Source organism: Nilaparvata lugens, chromosome X (genome assembly GCF_014356525.2).
Source record: "Nilaparvata lugens isolate BPH chromosome X, ASM1435652v1, whole genome shotgun sequence".
Lineage (NCBI taxonomy): Eukaryota > Metazoa > Arthropoda > Insecta > Hemiptera > Delphacidae > Nilaparvata > Nilaparvata lugens.
In genome coordinates this window covers 64,785,998-64,805,331 of record NC_052518.1, presented here as the reverse complement: position 1 = coordinate 64,805,331, position 19,334 = coordinate 64,785,998, and the positions used below count along the sequence as shown (strand labels likewise).

At 33.3% G+C, this 19,334-nt stretch overlaps 1 protein-coding gene across 1 annotated transcript in view; it reads left to right on the top strand.

The window, feature by feature from the left end:
* The first annotated feature begins 8,204 nt into the window (after positions 1 to 8,204).
* The window catches only part of LOC111053130 (transcription factor 12), a 167,702-nt gene continuing 156,572 nt past the window's right edge, over positions 8,205 to 19,334 (top strand). Inside the window, exons 1-2 of the mRNA XM_039441352.1 lie at positions 8,205 to 8,339; positions 16,332 to 16,378. Coding sequence (XP_039297286.1) covers positions 8,258 to 8,339; positions 16,332 to 16,378 — 129 coding nt within the window. The 5' untranslated portion in view covers positions 8,205 to 8,257. The remainder of the gene's footprint in view (positions 8,340 to 16,331; positions 16,379 to 19,334) is intronic.

The window sequence follows — 19,334 nt, the reverse complement described above, 5'->3', positions numbered from 1 at the left end:
ATGTTTTAAATATAATTCTTTGTATAAATAAATGTTTTAAATTGTTACTATTATTTCATCTTTCTTCCTACTATAGGAATGAATATTCACATTAAAATTATTTTACCACTCAAAGTCGTTGTCACATAAAACTTTCGCCCGTATACCAACTTTACAGGCAACTATGCAATTTTTTTCTTTTCTTTTCAGCAATGGTACTCACAAGATTCTCATCAAGGGACTTGATGAAGACTTATCATTATTATCATTATTATTATTAGAATAATAGTAACATTATAGAATAAAATGAAGTACCTTATTTGAGTAGTTGCTCATAAACGAATATAATGTAACTGTTCGCTGTCAGTATCAGCTCCAGTAACAGTGCTTGGTAAATGTCATCACAGAAAACATTAATGTTTATAGAACACCTGAAAAGTGTTATAGGGTTACCAATTATGAATAGTTTTAGCCTCTTTTTAGCTATAAAAATTTTATTTTTCAACCTGATTAATAGAACTGACTGAATGGAACAGAACAACCATTACTTGCGCATGTGTATTACTGTGCTGTGTAGCACCGAGATGGGATGTTGCTTCTATATAGAGGGAATGTATCTAAAGGCATACTGACGGGCGCACAAATTCCTATGAGCAATTGAGCATTCGTCTCAGCGTTCAGTACTCAGAGGTCAGTACGCGTTCCACATTATGACATAATATTCAAAAAGCTATTCTTCTAGAAGATAATGTTACAAAGAGAAGGATAGGTAAGAATACTACAGATAGAAAAAATAGGATTTATAGAAAGTGAAATAAAATTACAAGAGTGAAAATTGGGCACCCTAGAGGTAGTTTGGCGTCCCCTCTTTCAGTGGAAGGACCTACAAAAAGGCCAGGAGTGGAACTCACATAGGTCATGAGTTTGTGGGTGGAGAGGCCAAAACTCACCACTGCTCAAATAAGGGCGGCCATTTAGGCAAAACGTCTTGGGAGAGGTGAGGCTTTTGACCCTGCAGAGTTTCGGAGGGGCAAAAAGAAAAACCCAAGAGACCAGAGATGGGTGAAACTCTAGACACAAATGTGGGTCAAGAGGCTGAATCAAGGGTGGCCGGGCGCCGGGCACCCTAGAGGCAGTTTGGCGTCCCCTCTCTCAGCGGAAGGACCTAGGTACAAAAAGGCCAGCAGTGGAACTCATGTAGGTCACGAGTTTGTGGGTGGAGAGACCAAACCTCACCACTGCTCAAAGAAGAGTGGCTATTTAGGCAAAACTTGGCCACCCTTTCCTCAGCGAAAGGACCTTCAAAGAAGGCCAGGAGTGGAACTCACGTAGGTCTCAAGGACACTGGATTGCAACAAGCAACCAGGTGATAAATGGGATGTTAGCATAGGGAAAAGACCAGGTAAAACCTGGTTCTTGTGAAGGACACAAGTATTGGTTTGTCTAACTAACATACTACTAGGGAACACAATAAGCTTCGATAGACATGTGGGGTTCTTTGAATGAATGAATGAATGAATTTTATTTGCCAAAAACAAAATACAAAAAAGCTTTACAAAAAATAAATATAAGTATATGCTACTGCACTTAAACCAAGATACATACATTTATTTAATTAGATATAATAACGAAATGATATCCTTTACATTACAAACAATAGTTTTGAAATGAAGATTCAATTTATGATCACATGCATAAGTACAGTAGGTGAGGCAAAAACACCGGCAAAAGGAAGATTCCTTGTGCGCCAGTGTGAGTCGTAAATCAGCTTAATCAGGGATGTAATATATAAACTTGAATCTAGCGTATGAAGTGTTCGAAAATATAATTTATAATATGAAGTTGATTATTGTATAAAAGTCAACGATTGGAAATAATTCAAGTTTAGCCATGCCTCTATGGCTCTTTTTCTGTGTTTATTATTTCGGAAATTATTAAGTGGAAATTCACTTTCTAGTAGAATTCACTTTCTATATTTATGAATTTACTGCTAATGTAGTAAAGTTGCCTTCTAAGAAGAGCTGAGTTGGTGTTATATATTTCATATTTTCTTATTGTATTAGGTCTAAGATTATAATTTATGTCATCGGCTAGAGGGAAATTATGCTTGTATTTAAAACTGTAATTTGTTATGCAACTAAGATATAACTGTCGTATAGTTTTAACATCAAATTCACTGAACAAAATCTTACTATCATAAGTTCTAGGTTTCTTTAAAATTGTCTTTATGATGAATTTTTGTATTAGAAAAAGGTTTTTAATATGAGTATCGAAAGTCCCACCCCAAACTATTAAACCATATCGCATTAGGGATTCTACTAGTGCCGTATATACCTGTTTGCATTCTGAGAAAGATAGCACATTTTTCAATTTATAAAATTTATAGGATAGGTATTTTAGTCTCTTACATAGGAAGTTAACATGGATGTCCCATTTTAGACACTCATCGATCCATATACCAATATATTTGAGGTTTGATTTCCTATTAATAACAGGGCAGGAACATTTATTAATGTTTTGTTGATTTATTGAAGAACAGTTTGAATGGATTTTCAACTTATATTGATTGTTAGGTTTACCCTCTCTATTTGCTGAAAAAGCTATGTAATTGTTTTTTTCTAAATTTAAACTCAAAGCATTAGAGTCCATCCAATTCTTCACAATTTTCATATCTTGCTCTGCAACAATGAAAGTATCATTCCAATTATTTTCTGAAAATATAATCACTGAGTCATCAGCAAAAGATGAAATTCTCCCATTCTTTAGCTTAATATTCAGCAAATCATTTACATAAAGAATGAAAAATATTGGTGAAAGAACAGTTCCCTGGGGCAGGCCGTGAGATGACAGTTTCTCTATACTTTTATAGTTATTTATTGTTAAAATTTGGAATCTATCTTCCAAGTAACTTCTTATAAACTTTAATGAATGACCTCTGAAACCATACTTCTCCAATTTGTTGCAAATTTGATCATGTGGTATGGTATCGAAAGCCTTAGATAAATCCATGAAGACTGCAAGTGGGTTTTTCTTGGAATTTAACATATCTGTTACATTGTTTACAAAATACACTAGTGCATCCTCAGTACTTTTATTAGGTTGGAAACCATATTGGTTTTCATTAATAATGTTTTTTTTTGTATGAACTTCATTATTCGTTTTTTAAATAATTTTTCAAATATTTTGGCAAGGTTGCTAATTAAGCTTATTGGTCTATAGTTACTTGGATTATTTTTATCACCTTTTTTAAGAATCGGTTTGATGTTTGCTATTTTAAATGAATCAGGAATTACAGATGTTTCAAAACATTTATTTACAATGTAAGAGTAGGGTTCAGCTATTAGATCTGCTATCTGCTTTAGAGCTCTATTAATTATATTATCAGGACCTGGACAAGAGTTATTTTTCAGAGTTTTTATAGTTTCTATCACCTCCGGTGGATTTACGGGACTGAGAAAAAAAGATGCATTCAATTCATTGGTTCTCTTATATAGGAAATCTGATGTGGTGGTATTTTGTTCAATTTGAGCAGCCAAGTTTTTACCAACTTGCGAAAAATATCTATTCAATTCAGCTAAATCTATTTCTGGTTCATCAGGTTTATTTTTTGTATCATCAATGATTTCATTTATGTAATTTCATAGTTTACGTTTATCACTCCTGCATTCATCTATTTTTGATCGATAATAGTTTGTTTTTGTTTCATCAATTAATCTATTTAATACATTTTTATATTCTTTAAGATCATGTTTCAGTTTTGTGTTGAAAGGTTCTTTTATTGATCTCTTATATAATTTATCTTTAGTTCTTATTGATTTTATTAGTCCAGAAGTAATCCATGGCTTCAAAGGCTTATATCTGTGTGGTATTTTTATTTCCTGACTAGAATTTTCAATACACTTGGTCAAAACCGAACAGAACCTTTGAACCTTTGGATCCTTGAATCCGTCCCTCCAAAATAATAATGATAATAATAATAATAATAATAATAATAATAATAATAATAAGAATAATAACAATAACAACAATAATAACAATAAGAATTACTCATTCTCTACCACCAGGCTTTTAAGAGCCACAAAGCCTGATGTTGTCCTCCTTGACATCACTTCAAAGACAATGTATGTCATTGAGTTTTCAGCACCAGCTGAGGGTAACATTGTCACCAAAGAGGAGGAAAAACAGACGAAATATCATGACCTACTAATGGAGCTGCGCAGGCTAAACCCAGGCTACTCTGTGAGAATGGTGGTGTTGATTGTAGGTGTACTGGGAGGCATGAGACCTTCATTTTTGGCCAACCTTAGAACGATTCCAGCCTGTGAGAGACCTGCTGCTGTGCTTGCAGGTCAGATGCAGAAGGCTGTCATTCTTGAGGAATTGAAAATAGGCCTATAAGAATCCTCGGTTGATTAAGAATTTATAAGCAGCATTTCAAGTTAATCAGTTCAGTAGTTCAGACGTGATGATGCCTCAAACATAATTTTCCTATACTACTTTACACCTGTATATGTGTATAATCCAGTTCTTTAATATACTAATAAAATTTTTTAATTCCGACCATATGATTTGGTGATTTTTTATGAAATCGTATGTACTATTAATGAAGTTTGAACATTAATTTTGAAAAATCTAGAAGGAAAATTGAAATTTGGACTTCCAGGTGCACGAGATTGATATTTTTAGAATCTATGTTCAAAATTAGGAGATCTGAATCATTCCCGTTTTTCCGGTATGCAATCCACGAGTTGACATGTTTTGATGCAAACAAACACAACCCTACTCTCTCTTATTATATAGATACTATTATAGTCATGGTCTCTTTATAGACCTTGATTATATTATTTTATAATATGTAAAATAGACGTATACACTATTCTGGTAGAATGTAAGCTGTATGTCCAGTCTTAATTTTCAACAAAATAGCATGCATTTATTCCAAATACCATTATAATAATATTCAAAATAATATATTCTCTATTATTTAATATAGTTGTTTACTTTGTGAAATTTAATGTACACATTTTATATATATCTAGTTGGACTACAAATGGGTATAAAAGAACCAACGAGAGACGAACAATCTAATAATGATTTGTTATATTTATAGTTAATTGAATTAAGTAACATTCTTTAGCACCAAACAATATGATTTTTGCACAATAGAATTCCATAGTTATTAGTAAGTACATGAATTTAGTAGCTAGTAAAAGGCTATAGTAGGCTACTCATTAAAAATTATCCATTTTTATGAGTTTTAGTTAAATAGTAGGCTACTCAGTTCAACAAAACATGTTTATAATCTATTAAACTGGGTTTACACCAAAGTTATTAACAAAATGTTAATAATCCCTATATATATTCTATTAGATTGAACATAACTTATCATACACATGATGAACATAATATGTGTTTGTCAAGTTCTGTTCAATGTAATAGTATCTATAAGGATTAAGCTATTAATATTTTGTTAATAACTTTGGAGTAAACCCAGCTTTAGGCTATAAATCAAATCAAAATTCATTCATTTTCAAAGACAAATTACAATTTTTATAGGCCACTTCATGAGAAAATTACATAAATTATTACATAAAAAACGTATAATCATACCACATAAAAACAAGAAATCATCACATTAACGTCTCACAAATTCTCAATATTAAAGGCAAAATATTCATCATTAGTATAAAGACAGGTTTCTTATTAGAAAATTCTTAATTTTAAGTTTATATTCACTCACTAGTAAGCCTCTTTATATGTAACGGTAACTGATTATAAAACCTAATAGCACAAGCGCTAAAACTGATATGACTAGATTTATACCGACAATATTCGTTTCTAGGTTCAGCCTATTTCTTGTGTTGTGCGAATAAACATTGGTCTGGCCAGAGAATTCGAATTGTAGCACCAGAATGCCAGACTGCAGTTCTGCCAATAGCAGGCTTGTGTTTGCGCCAGCGCAGACCGTCCTGCTGCTTTGGCCTTCTCGATGTCCTAGTTCAGTCTGTCTTGTCTCGTCAGCCCGTTGTCTTGTTGCAAGACCAAAATTGTGTTTGTCATGTAATTTCGATCGGAAATTTCTTGTAAATAATTGTTTGAGTGTCGTGTGTGTGAATTATGAATATAACAGCGTAAATAGTATTGAATTGAATTAATTTGAATCGGATTTGAATTTATAAAGAATCCAGTTTGAGCTTTGTTCGAAACACAGTGTATGACCTGCAAGTTGAACACAGAATCAACGAGAAGGCAGCCCATAAGCAAATAACCTGTCTATTCCCCGATTTTGTCCCACCCTGAACTTGACCAGAACACCTAATAAAGGCTTCAAAGGGCAAGTAGTCAAGATTGGAATAAATCTGGTGAGTTTTTGCTCTTTTTTATTGTTCATTAATGCAGAGTTTAACTGTACAAATAACCTGGCTCAAATTGAAGATTAAATTTTGCCCCTTGTTTGTATTTGATTATTTGAATATTAAATTACAGTCCTCTAGTAGCTCTAGCCTGAGCTTTGTTCAGAACAAACATCAAAATGACTAGAGAATGAGAGCAAGTTAATCTTTATGAATAATAAACATTGAAAAATAAAAATACACGGCAAACACATAATTCTCAATCTAACAAATAGCGGTTGCAGTGCTTAAGGGGAGGAACATTACCATATACATGGTTCTTATTGCTCTTTTTTGTAACACAAAACGTGAATGGAAACAACTACAATTGGCCCATAATATTGCTCCATACAAAAGATGTGAATGGACGTAAATATAGTAGACATTTACTAAAAAATTTTGACACACTATTTCCTTTTATCTTCTCAACATAAAAACACCTCTTGTTACCTTGCGTTGGGGATAGTGCAGTCAATAAAATAATGGCAATATATACAAACATATACCAAAAAAATTGTGACTGTGGGAACTTTTTGTACTGTATGAAGAATGACTTCATTGACATTCTCTACACAATACAAATAAATAATATATTAACAGTGTACAGTTGAAATGTTTAATAAGTCTAAATCTATCCAACTCGACTGTAGTTTCAAATGCAATTCAATTTGTTAGTAATATCATAAACAAAATTATTAAATAGTCGGCATGATCTAGTCTAGCCTACTCCTATAGACCTACATTTATATTTTGTATCCTCAGTCGATTCTGAACATTTTAGAGGTTATTTCAATGAGATAAATATTCTCACACATACCTCATTCAATTTTTGTAAAAGTACCAATTGGAATGATAATTTCATATTGATAGAAATCAATTTGAATAAAACAAACACCTCTATTCCTGCAGTGGCAGACTGGCTCTTCTTGAAATCTTGCCTCTCTCTGTCATGGCTGCCCTTAGTTGGCCGTGTAACACATTGAGGGCGCTGTAAGCACACCAACAGCCACTCTATAGTACTATAATAGCTCGTTGTTAAAGATGCATATCTCTTTAAGGTCTTTGATCATCATCCTCCCCCTCTTCTATCTCCTTCTCAGGAGCTATAGTATTGTACTGTTGTCTATAATGAGGTCCACGTTATAATGGCAGTGGATAAAGATAGAAGAGCAGCGTTGCCTGTTCTGTGCCTTAATTAATTATATTTACATATTGTCAAAATCATATTTGGCATCTTTATGCAGCTAAAAAAGGATAGTATCACCTATTTTGTGGAATGATAGCAACATCAAAGTTAATCAAATACTGCCATTATAACGTGGACCGCACTATAGTGCAATGAGTCTATCGAGACCTAGGACGTCATAATAAAAATCAATCAATCTCATAGTGATAATTCTCCACCTTCCACAGTCACTAATAATATTATAGTTTTTATCAAAATTCTTGGAGAGAAATAGTACAGGCTCAGTCTATTTTTTCCTTCAATGTCATAACAATATTATATTATGATTGTAGTGACAGAAATATGGGAGGCCAACTTCAAAAAGAGTTCCCGATCAATTAAATCTAAAAATTAACAATTCAGTTTCTATTTTTTTGCTAAATACTTCTATTCTGTTAGTAGAATCAATTCGGATCACTAATAACACATCATGTTATGTTCAATCTACAATGATAACAGCTAAAAATAAATTTGAAAATTGGTGAACCCCACAAAATGGCGATTTTGCAATGCATCACGGGACTGCGTCATGACCTGTATTTATAGAGATGGCAGCGCCTGTTCAGTGCTACACTCTTTCGGCGAAATTGGAAGCTGCAAAGCATCAAGTTTTTCAACTTCAACCAGAAAGCGAGTGAACCCGTGAATTAACATTAACAAGATGGCGACCAGTGACGATGAGCCAATGCATCTTTATGAAGTGTTTCAAAATTGTTTTAATAAAATTGCAAATAAACAACCGGGTGAGTTTCTTGTATTTCTTATGTAGATATTATTAGTTGCTTTACTTAGTCCATCAAATACTTGGTTTTCATACAAAATGACGAGCCAATTGACTTTTGGCGTGTGTGACTTTCCTCCCATTCAATTTAGCTTCTCTGACGATGTATGGGATCTTATAGTTGCTCTTTCAAGAAATTATTGTTAGTATGATTTATCATTCATGCTTAGTGTGAGGATTATTGTTTTTATACAATTATGTTAGCAATTGCTGAAATATATTGCTCTTATCTTTTTGATGTGAGGTAAACAAAGAAAGTTTTGACAAGAATTGGGCTAGACCTACCTATACAAACTCGATTATTAGGGTTAGACGCTACGAAAAACATACATATAGATTTAAATTTTACAAACACTGCGAAAGATATTCTTTCTCATGTAATTTCGTCTTATGTTTTTCAATTTAGTTGAGTTGCTGTTATTTGAAACCATGAAGAGGTTATTGAGTTCGGTTATTGTTTTGTTTGTATTATGTTATTGACAGGATATTAATTTAATACATTGTATATTGGTATAGGCTAACATAAGTTACTTCAAGAATGGAAATTCTAATTTATTACTTGCACCTCAGTCAGTCATTTCTGTGAAACTCTACCTATGCTACTTGCTACATTTTTTCAACTTGTGTCTCATGCCTATACTTTATTTTAAGTAAATGTAACATAATACAATGTTCCAGTCATTAGTAAATAGCTTACCTTTATTCATATTTTACCATGATTAGAATATATTTTCTGAGCTAAATAACATAATTATTTGATCATAAGCTTAGTTGAAATTCATCCAACGTTATTTCATACCTATCGTTAATTAAAGCGGCTACTGCTACTGATTACAAGGAAATAAAGCTCACTTTAGCTACTTTTGAGCCACAGAGGTTTGAAGTTATAAATTATCAAGACCCAGAACTTGCTGCTTCCTAGCTGATGTACCAGCACTAGGGCACTTTGAATGATTACCTATAATGAAAGTTTACTATGTGATTAGGCCTATATTCTATAATCATGACTGATTACAACAATCTGTAAGTCAAGGATTATTTATCTCAAGTTTTTATCTATTTTTTCGTTACTCGACGTTCAAGCCGATCCCACTATTTCCCATTTCATCACAATATACGAACATTACAAAAATTGTTTCATCATTAACAGAAATTGAATTCAGGCAGGCTAGATTTATAATTGGAATTTGAAGAAGTGTGTGACATTATGTAAGCAATATTTAGTGATGAGAGCTAATCACTGTGAGCTGAATCGATATTGACTAGGCTATTTTACTTCTGTGAGAAAACAGTCTGGTGCCAAAGGATTCGTCTTATTTTCTTCCCTTCCCTAGACGCCCAGAAGTCTAGTAGGGTATCCTCAATTAACATCCTATGCCTTGGTATCAACTTTATATCGTTCTAGTTTAACTTTGTTCTATTTGGTATTCTTCAGATTATTATTGCCAAAACTTATATTTTACAGTAATCTTCTAATTATATCCATCCTACCCTGCCTTTTTTCCAATTATAGCCTACATAATTTCTTACACATAGTAACTGATTACTTCAGATGAAAGATTTCATAATAAATAGGCCTATAATAGAACACGTTTTTAAATGTTTTTCGAGAAGACTAATTCTATTGTTCTACAAAGACGCAATTAAGTTAGATCATATAAAAATGTAAAGAATATGAAAAATGACAATGTTTGATCATTAATAGTTTTAATGCATTAGAAATTCGATTTCATATTGTGATTTGATGAAAAAACGTGTTACCTATATGTGAAGAGAAATCAAACATGGGTTATCAAAAGTCCTTTCATGTGTTGCACCTTTTTTCAATGTGCTAACGTTAGTCTTGTGATGTATTTGAGTATTCTAATTCTTTTCCTAATACTTGGAGGGAGACTTTTGTGGGCTTAAAGATATAATGAGTTGCCAAATTCTTTTTGGAAAACAAATGGATTAAGAATGTAGCTCTAGTTCAAATTGAAACTTATATAAGTATTCGAATATAGTTATTTGAGCTGTCAATCATGAATGATTATAGTATAATAATTAATCAATATTATTGAAATTATACCCGCTTTAAAAATTTAAATTGCTTTGCAAATGACGAATTCATTCGATTTCTGAAGTTGGATTTTTATTCTTTGAAATTCTAAAGTAACAAACTTTGACTTGATCTGAATTTCCGGTATTTTTGGAATTGGTTAATTTTTTTAGGATGAGTCCTAGGTTTTTTGTTACTAGTCATAGGAGGAATGATGATATATGATGAATGAATCTCTAGTATTAGAACCACAGTGGAGTTATTTTATAGTCCACAACTGTCACTTATTGTTGTCCTCAGTAAGTCAAGGGAGTGTCGAGCGCATTTTACTCATGTATTCTGACTGTATCGTATTCTGACTGTACCTCTTCCTTGAGCATCAGCTTGGAATATTTTCCCACTTATTCTGGCTAAACAAACCAATTACATTCTATACAGCAGCTTCTCGAATCAATTCAGATATTTCCATTTACTGTTACAGTAGTAGACCTAAATGTTGACAATAAATTCCAATTTCATTCCTGTAATTATTCCATTAAGAGTGAATTTTACCTGAAATTGACCTACGAGTGATTTCACATTATCAACATATTCACTTTCATAATAAGCTATTCTTATGGTATTTTTTGTTTCCAAAAACGTGCTTTTATAAATTCTCGACCTATTTCTAATGAGCTCCACCCTAATCTAGGACGTGGCTTGCCACTATTGAGTACATAGTACATATTGAAATTGACATTCAAATTCAATCGTAAAGGTATTTTATTTTATTGATTGAAAGATTTTACATGCTGGTTGGTAGTATATCTATAATTTTTATTTGGAAATGTGTGCAACTTATTTGTATAGTGCACATCTTTGTTCAAATTTATATTAATAAATGAAAATAAACTAGAATACTCATACTATCATGTAATAGAGGGCATTGAGAAAGGCAATTTGTTATGTAAATTACAAAATTGAGTGATTTGATAAGATAAATGTTCAATATCAATAAATAAAATAAACATATAGTGAATCTGAACTGATAATGGAATTCTGAAGATCAATTCTAAGAACTTGCAAGCTAAGTATTGTTGGAATTCTTCTAGCAATAGCAATATCTTGTCAAGTTATTACACTTTTTACTAATCGGTATAGAATAATTATTCTCCTAATTCTATTCTCTGTGTGTATGGCTCATTAAGTCACATCATGAACTCACCTACTTATTTCTATTATTTTTATTCATTGAGTTGAAAATTGGAAAAAATGCTGTGTACCATTTTCTGCTCAAAATGTTCATTTTCTCGTGTTATATTTGAATTAATTGTATTAGTTTTTTTTCGTTGTTAACCATCTTGATATTTTCAAGTGACTGCTCAAGTGTGGTGCTCAATATGCTCGACTATGATCCATGCATTTCAGAATTTATGCTTCGAGAAATTGAAATATTTCTATTCTATTGAAAACTCCCATTCTAGATTTCTAGACGCAGGAATTGTGTCTAGATGTAGTGCGTCTTTTCGCACTCGAGTTGTTCTTAAACTTGATTCAAGGTCCTAGTTAGTGATCCCTTGAATAACCAGATTCTTATATCGAAGAAAACTCCATTTGTCATTCTATTTTATTAATATTAAGCTCTAATAAAAATTGAAGAACAAAAAAAATAATACTAATCACCACAGGAAAAATCCTAACGGAAAATTTCTATTGCAAAGAACATAATATGTTGTCATAAAAAAAGAATAAATAAATTGTATCTCTCCACATTTTCCTGTGTCTATGAATCCTCATAATATTGTTTACTACCCAAATCACCCATAGACTAAACTTGATTTTTTATCTTTGATAAGAATATTCAAAAGGTCCATTATCAAGCTAACAGTTTTCCTTAAATCATCAGTTCTTACAAATTTGAAGAGGTTTCTCCTCTAGTCCCTTTTTAGTGTGTCATTTTGACTTTTAAAAAAAACGTGAAAAAGTATTATCTTTTGCCAGATGGCCATTCCCATTGCTGGTCTATCAAATATTGAAGAATAACGCATCAATACAATATGCTATTCTAAACATTTTTACACATCTCCAGTTTTGTGTATTTTTTCTTTTCGGCTTTGGGGTTATTGAATGCAATACCAATTATTGTACCAGTTTAGGAAGTAATCTACTCCAGCTATTTATGTAACTTATTGTCAAAGAAAGCTGAATACTTGTTTGATAATCATGATGTAATTATAATCTTATGCGCGAGGAATGATGTTTTGAATGCCAGACGGAACGGGAATCAAGCCCATGACCTGTTCAGAGATTACCCAGTCCACTAGGACTGGCACTACAACGGCTCGCTTACAGTTTAAAAGTATACAACTTGCATGATTCAAAAACCATATGTAATTTATCCATATGCTCCGGTAGGATTTGAGTAGGTGCTCGTTGAAGAGAATAATCATGATGGAAATGAGCTTCTTCTATTTTTTTCTATGAACAGAAATCAATGGTATGAATTATTCCAATAAAAAGTATCAGACCAATTTTTCATTGACTTTTTTCGTGGGTGATTAAATGTTGTCATCATTTTCGTATCCACAAGTCGGTGCAGTTTTGTAAATAAACTAGTCTCATGCGTTTTATGTGAATCGAATGGTTTCATGATTTATGATTCAGGATTCATAAAGACTTAGTACTATTTCTTGAAAAGCTACGAATGTTAATATATTGAAGAGTGGTTTTGAAGTAAGAAATAATGTTTATTGTGTATAAAAGGACAATTGAAGTTGATGAATGCAAAGTGTTTGTTCAGGTGTTGATGTGATCATTCACTTGGATTCAGATAACGTGAGATAAACGTATATAGATGAACACATTCACCCTCAATCATTCACAAGTTCAGAGACTTGCAATCATGCTAGTAGAATTTGTGCAATTCCCCCTTAATAAGTCTTACAAATTATATCGTCAAATTGTTGCAATGGTAAGCTTCTACCACGCAGAATTTCTCTAAACTATATTTCTGTATAATAATCTATTTAGCAAACTTCTTAAGTTTGTTGCAATGATAAGCTCTACTACACAAAAACTCTCTAAACTATATTTCTTCATAATAATCGACTTAGCGATCTTATTAAGTTTCATTATTGAAGTAACCGTATTGCTTGCATGAATAACAATCCCTTTCACTTTCTGTAGTATCTAAGTGAATATAGGAATTTGCCATTGATAATTCTGTTGCCCATTCTCTTTGCTTCATTCAAGTTCATTCTCCGATTCCCAAACACATGCATCCAATTCATGATTTGTTCTGTAATCAATTCATTAGTTTCTCGAAACTGGTCATTCTAGCATGAGTTTCATATAAGCTTACTATCTTCTTGTCTTTATTCAGTAATTTTTAAACCCAGTGTACACCGCCACTGTAAGTCTACCAAAACCATACAAAGACACGTTATAAAGTTTATAATACCAGCAGTTTATAATGCAAATTGACAGAAATTTACACTTATGGCTGAATACATATTTAATTTTTCTTTTTTCTGCGTGCCTCCAATGTACTCTACGGCAAATTTAGAGTGGCGATAAATTTTGATGGGTAATTATATCTAAATTATTGATTAAAAAAATTATGGTTCCTTTTTTGTCCGAACGAATAACGCTTGCATAAAATGAGGTTAATATATTTCTTAACCTATTCTGACTTATTAGAAAAGGGCCGATGCCTGTCGTTTGGGTGCCTATGTGCTCCAGATGTTAGCTATTATACTAGCTAAACATGCTTTGTTTACATCTGTCCTGACGATTCAGCCGAAGTCATCGAGAAGCAAACACGCTTGAGTTGTACTCGAGATCCTTCTCCTAACATCTTCCACCCCGACTCCGTTATACTTTGTAGAAGTAGGAAGCCAAGCCATATCTGTCTTGATGGTTTTGCCATAAATCTTTATTCATTGTAAGAAGCGACAAGCATATTTTGGCTTGAGTCGAAGAGAGAATTTTTGGCAGAATAGTGACCAAATCTTGAGAGGGCAAACATTACATAGCACTAGTTTATTTAAGTAGCTTCCTAATATTCATTTTCGAAGTTACCATCCTTAACAATGTAGTTGCAAGGTCCACTATTGCGGCACTTCTCCATACTAAATAAAAGAATGAGTAAATTTCAACCATTGTTCAATTTTGATGTTTTTACATCAAATAAATATATTCAAAATTAAAAAGTGAATGACACTGTTTTATTCATTATTGATGTGCTGGAGCAAAACTAATGACTGCCAATCTGAACGTTATACTGGATCAATTAGCTAATTTGAAGCTAGAGGCTTATTATTAATATTTCATTTTCCAAGTTATCCATTAATATTTTAATAGACTTATCAAACTAATGACAGACATTGTGAACGTTTGGTTTGTGTTGAAACCAAAGGATACGGTACTATATGTCTAAGTTTTAATGTTGTTTGAAATTCTAATTCAAATCTACTGGATAAAAAACACACTTTACATATTCCAATTATTCAAGTAATATCAAACATAAAATGAGCCCCGAGATGATCCGTGTGGGGCTTTAAAAAGAAAATAAATCATAATGATGTTACATTTATATAACTTATAACATATTTATGCATAAATAAATAAATGATAAACATAAGTAATGAAAAAATTACCAAGTACTGTATAAATAAAACGAAATTGCTACAATATTAGAAAAAATTCATAGATAATAATAAATTATGTTGTGCTGCAGCCGTGCAGTCTTGATCTTGATTTCACTGCTATTCATTACTTTAAATTATTTCAGACTTGCATCGACGGGGTTGAAGAAAAGCTCTTGTAAAATAAAAATACAACGATTTAAAACCTAGCAATGCAACCAAAAAACTGTGCCTTATGGGAGATTTCAGTCATGTAGCCTATTGTTAAATAGCAAAGGTCAAGTTAATTAGCAAGGTTGGTATCGTATACCAGAAGGGCGGCATAAAACTTCTGCTTTGTCTCTTATTTCCGAGATACAGTATTGTCTCAACTGAAATAATTCCCCCACAATAGCATGATATTATTCCACTGTTGAAAAAGTTCTTCTATATCGTTAATTTGTTGTATCCGTTAAATTTATTTTTTAAGCGGTATAAAAGTGTTGCTCTTTTAATTTCATTATGCAGTAAATTGAAAACTTTGGGAGCATTATATAAATAGAACCGTCTCTATATTTCTTTGTATGGTCTAGGTGGAACAAAATGGCTTCCGGATCTCAAGCCCTGTCCCCCCGCCCCATATACCTCGTAATTTCGTATTCTAAATAGAATCTCTGCAGTATATACCTTATAAAATTACAAGTATCGGAGTGTAGCATTTTCCAGGCACTAAATGGTTGTAGTGAAGTACAGTCTAACTTCAAAGAAGGAAGGAAGCACCTCCCCAACCAATCAAACCATAATTTAGTCTGCTTTCTACTAACGCATAGTAAAACACTCGTGAGACATAATCTTGGTTTAGATCTCAGAGAAAAACTTCCTACAAGTAATGGAGAGCTGATTCTTAACCCTTAGTATATGATCAGTCCAACTCAGATTGCAGTCTACCGTTACATCAAGATATTTTACGGTTTCGGCATGTGTTATAGTTCCACAGTTGCAGCTATTCACAATTCCCACTGTATTCATATACAGTGGGAATTGTGAATCGGTATAGGTCGATTCTGTCTATATTCCTAGATTAAAATGAATAAACTTTGTTTTATGTATATTCAATTTTAAACTATATTTTTTAAACGTTCAGTGTCTGGAAATCTTCTTACATCATACTATTCAGTTCTACTATGGTATGGAATATACTATGGTATATAGTATGTAATATCTCGGCGTTTTGACAGAACTAAGAGTTCGACGCTAATGCTGTCCGAGGTTTGCCTAGTATCTGACTGAATATATATTTTCTTTGTTTCAGAAAAACCCGGTTTCCAGTCGCCTTACAATAGCATGGACAATGGCATGGTGAGTGTAAATATTAACCCATGATTCGTGGATTGGAGAATCAAAATGCTTCATAGTTGATTATTCTGCTTTTGAATTAATCTCTTAGCTGACTCGAAAGTATCTAAGCTACAACTAGGATATTTTTGTAATATATTGTAAATCATATTATGTGCTAGGAGTCTTCATGAATCATAACTGTTTATCTTGATACTGCAATGATAAATTCTTCAACTACTTTATGCAATTAAATGAATCTTGATACTGCAATAATAAATTCTTCAACTACTTTATGCAATTAAATGAATTTCGTTTTCAGGAAATACAATAAATTTATTTCGGCCTCAAGTTTCAAGTTTTTATTGGGCCAGTTGAACATAGAAGTTACTTATAGCCAAGTCACAATTCACATTAAAGAAACATACAATAAATTGCACAGCTACAATACATACAATAGACAATAATAAATAAAACAGATCAGTTGAAGCAAATTTACAATTAGATCATATAATTTAGTCTCCTGTACTTAGGTATCAATAGACAAAAAAAGCATTATATTAAATTGACTAGGGTGTTGTGATCAGCAGTAATGAATTCCTCTACTGAGTAAAATTGATTCACAATCAACCAGGATCTAAGTACTTGGAGAAAAAGTTTATTTGGCAAGGATCTAACTTGAGTTGGTAGCAAGTTATGGAATTTGTAGCCTATCACAGGGTAGCTCGACTTGGACTTTTCAAGTCTGCATCTTGGTATATATACACTCTCACGGTTTCTTGTGAAGTGACTGTGAATGTCATTGCTCTTTGGTAGCCTATCCTGCATCTGATGTATATCCTTCAAACATTGATAGATGAACTCATTAATGACGGATAGAATGCCATTTTTAGAAAGAAGGGGCTTACAGTGATCGAGATAGCCCGCCCCAGAAATCACCCGGACCGCTCTCTTCTGAATTAACAGCACTTTAGAAGTGCTAGATGCATGACCCCACAATTTCAAATCATAACTCATCCTCGAATGAAAAAAAGCAAAATAGGCCTGTCTGACCACCGAAATTGGCAGTTCAGACATCAGCCTTCTCAGTAGATAGACAATGCTGCTGAGACTGGAACACACCATGTCTATATGAGGTTCCCAGAGTAACTTGGCATCAAGAGTGAACCCCAATAATCGGACCGGCTGCAAATACTCACTGACATCTGATAGAGAGAACAATATACTTTGGGTTCTTGCCTCATTCAGAAACAATCTGTTTAGTGAGAACCAATAACGAGCTTTATCATACAGCTCCATCACATCTGCTTTAGCCTGGGTGACACTCTTATTTGCAGAGAACAAGGAGTGTCATCCGCATAGAGCAGCACATTTCCCTCTAGATAGTAGTGCAAATCATTTATTGCTACAAGAAAGAGTAATGGGCCCAACAATGAGCCCTGTGGCACACCCCGTTTTACAAGAAGAGGAATTGAGCACTCATCATTCCAATGTACAATCTGTTTTCTCTCAGAAAGGTAAGACTCAAACACCCGCATTGCACAATCCTGTAAGCCATAATGCTCCAATTTTTTAAAAAGAACTGTATGAGGAATACAGTCAAATGCTCGTGAGAGATCACATAGTATTGAAAAAGTTGATTTCCGCTCCTCAAAAGAATTCATAATCGATTCTAACAGTGATTCCACAGCCATGACAGTAGATTTTCCCTTCCTGAAACCAAACTGAGAAGGAGCCAGGAGGTCATGCTCCTCAAGGTATTTATACAGTTGTGCAAATATGATTGCCTCAAATATCTTAGCAAAAACAGGAATTATAGAAATTGGTTTGAAACTTGAGGTGTCACAATAGGGATCCTTCTTGTAGACTGGGACTGTTCTGGAGATTTTGAGTTGTTCAGGGAAAGTACCGCTAGCTAAACAGTTGTTTATACACAATGCTAATATGGGTGTAATAATAACTATCATCTGCTTGAGCAAATTTGGGGTCATGCCATAAATATCCTTACAATTGGAACTCCTGAAACCTAAAACCGCAATTACATCTTGAGCACATACAGGACTCCAGGTGAATTCAGAAACTATGGCAGGCATGTAAGTAAACTGAATAGGTTCACCGTCATTTGGTATATCATTCACAATCTTCTCAGCTGAATCAAGAAAATAATTGTTGAAGTCATCTGCTGTGGCAAATGAGTTGTTGCTCTCTTTTGATGATGGTCTTATTTTGTTTATAAGGGTCCAGGCAGCTTTTATTTTATTACTAGACTCCATAATGAGTTTTGCGTTTGCTTCCAATTATGTTGCCCTAATTTTATTGCGATACCCATGTCTAAGATTCTTCAATACAATGCTCAGATTAGGGTTTGTTTTACACATGTCACTTACCAACAGAATAAGCTCTCTCAGTTCTTCAAGTTCTGGAGTGAACCAATCGCACTTGGACAGGTTGGACCACCCCCCAGTCGACCAGCATCCCTCCCCGATGATGAGAAAACCCTTTTAGTCTTCACAGGAAACAAAGAATCAAAATGTTTCTTAAAACTACAAAAGAAAAACGAAAACCCCTCCCTTGCTGACAATGTTGAAATCATATTAAACCAGGGCTCAATTCGATCTTGTAGTGAAACACAAAAAATCTGAAGACAATTTTCATTAAATGATCGATACTGGATAGTTCTGAGTGTTTTACCCCGTCTATAGCAAGCCAACCGAGCAGCTCTCTGGATATGTTTGTGGTCTGATAATTGATCCTTGCTAACATTCACAGTGAAACAATCCGGATCTAAGTTTGTTACAACTGAGTGAAGCGAGCTGAGCATCCTCTTTTTGCCTCACTTATTAAACTTGTCAATATTTGATTTGCAGGTTTTTATAGGTAGCGAGTAAACAGCCCAAACCCATGCAAAACATTCAGAAACATCCTGGCATCCCTTGGTGAATAAATTGCATTGAAATTATGGTCAGTTCCAATCAAAACA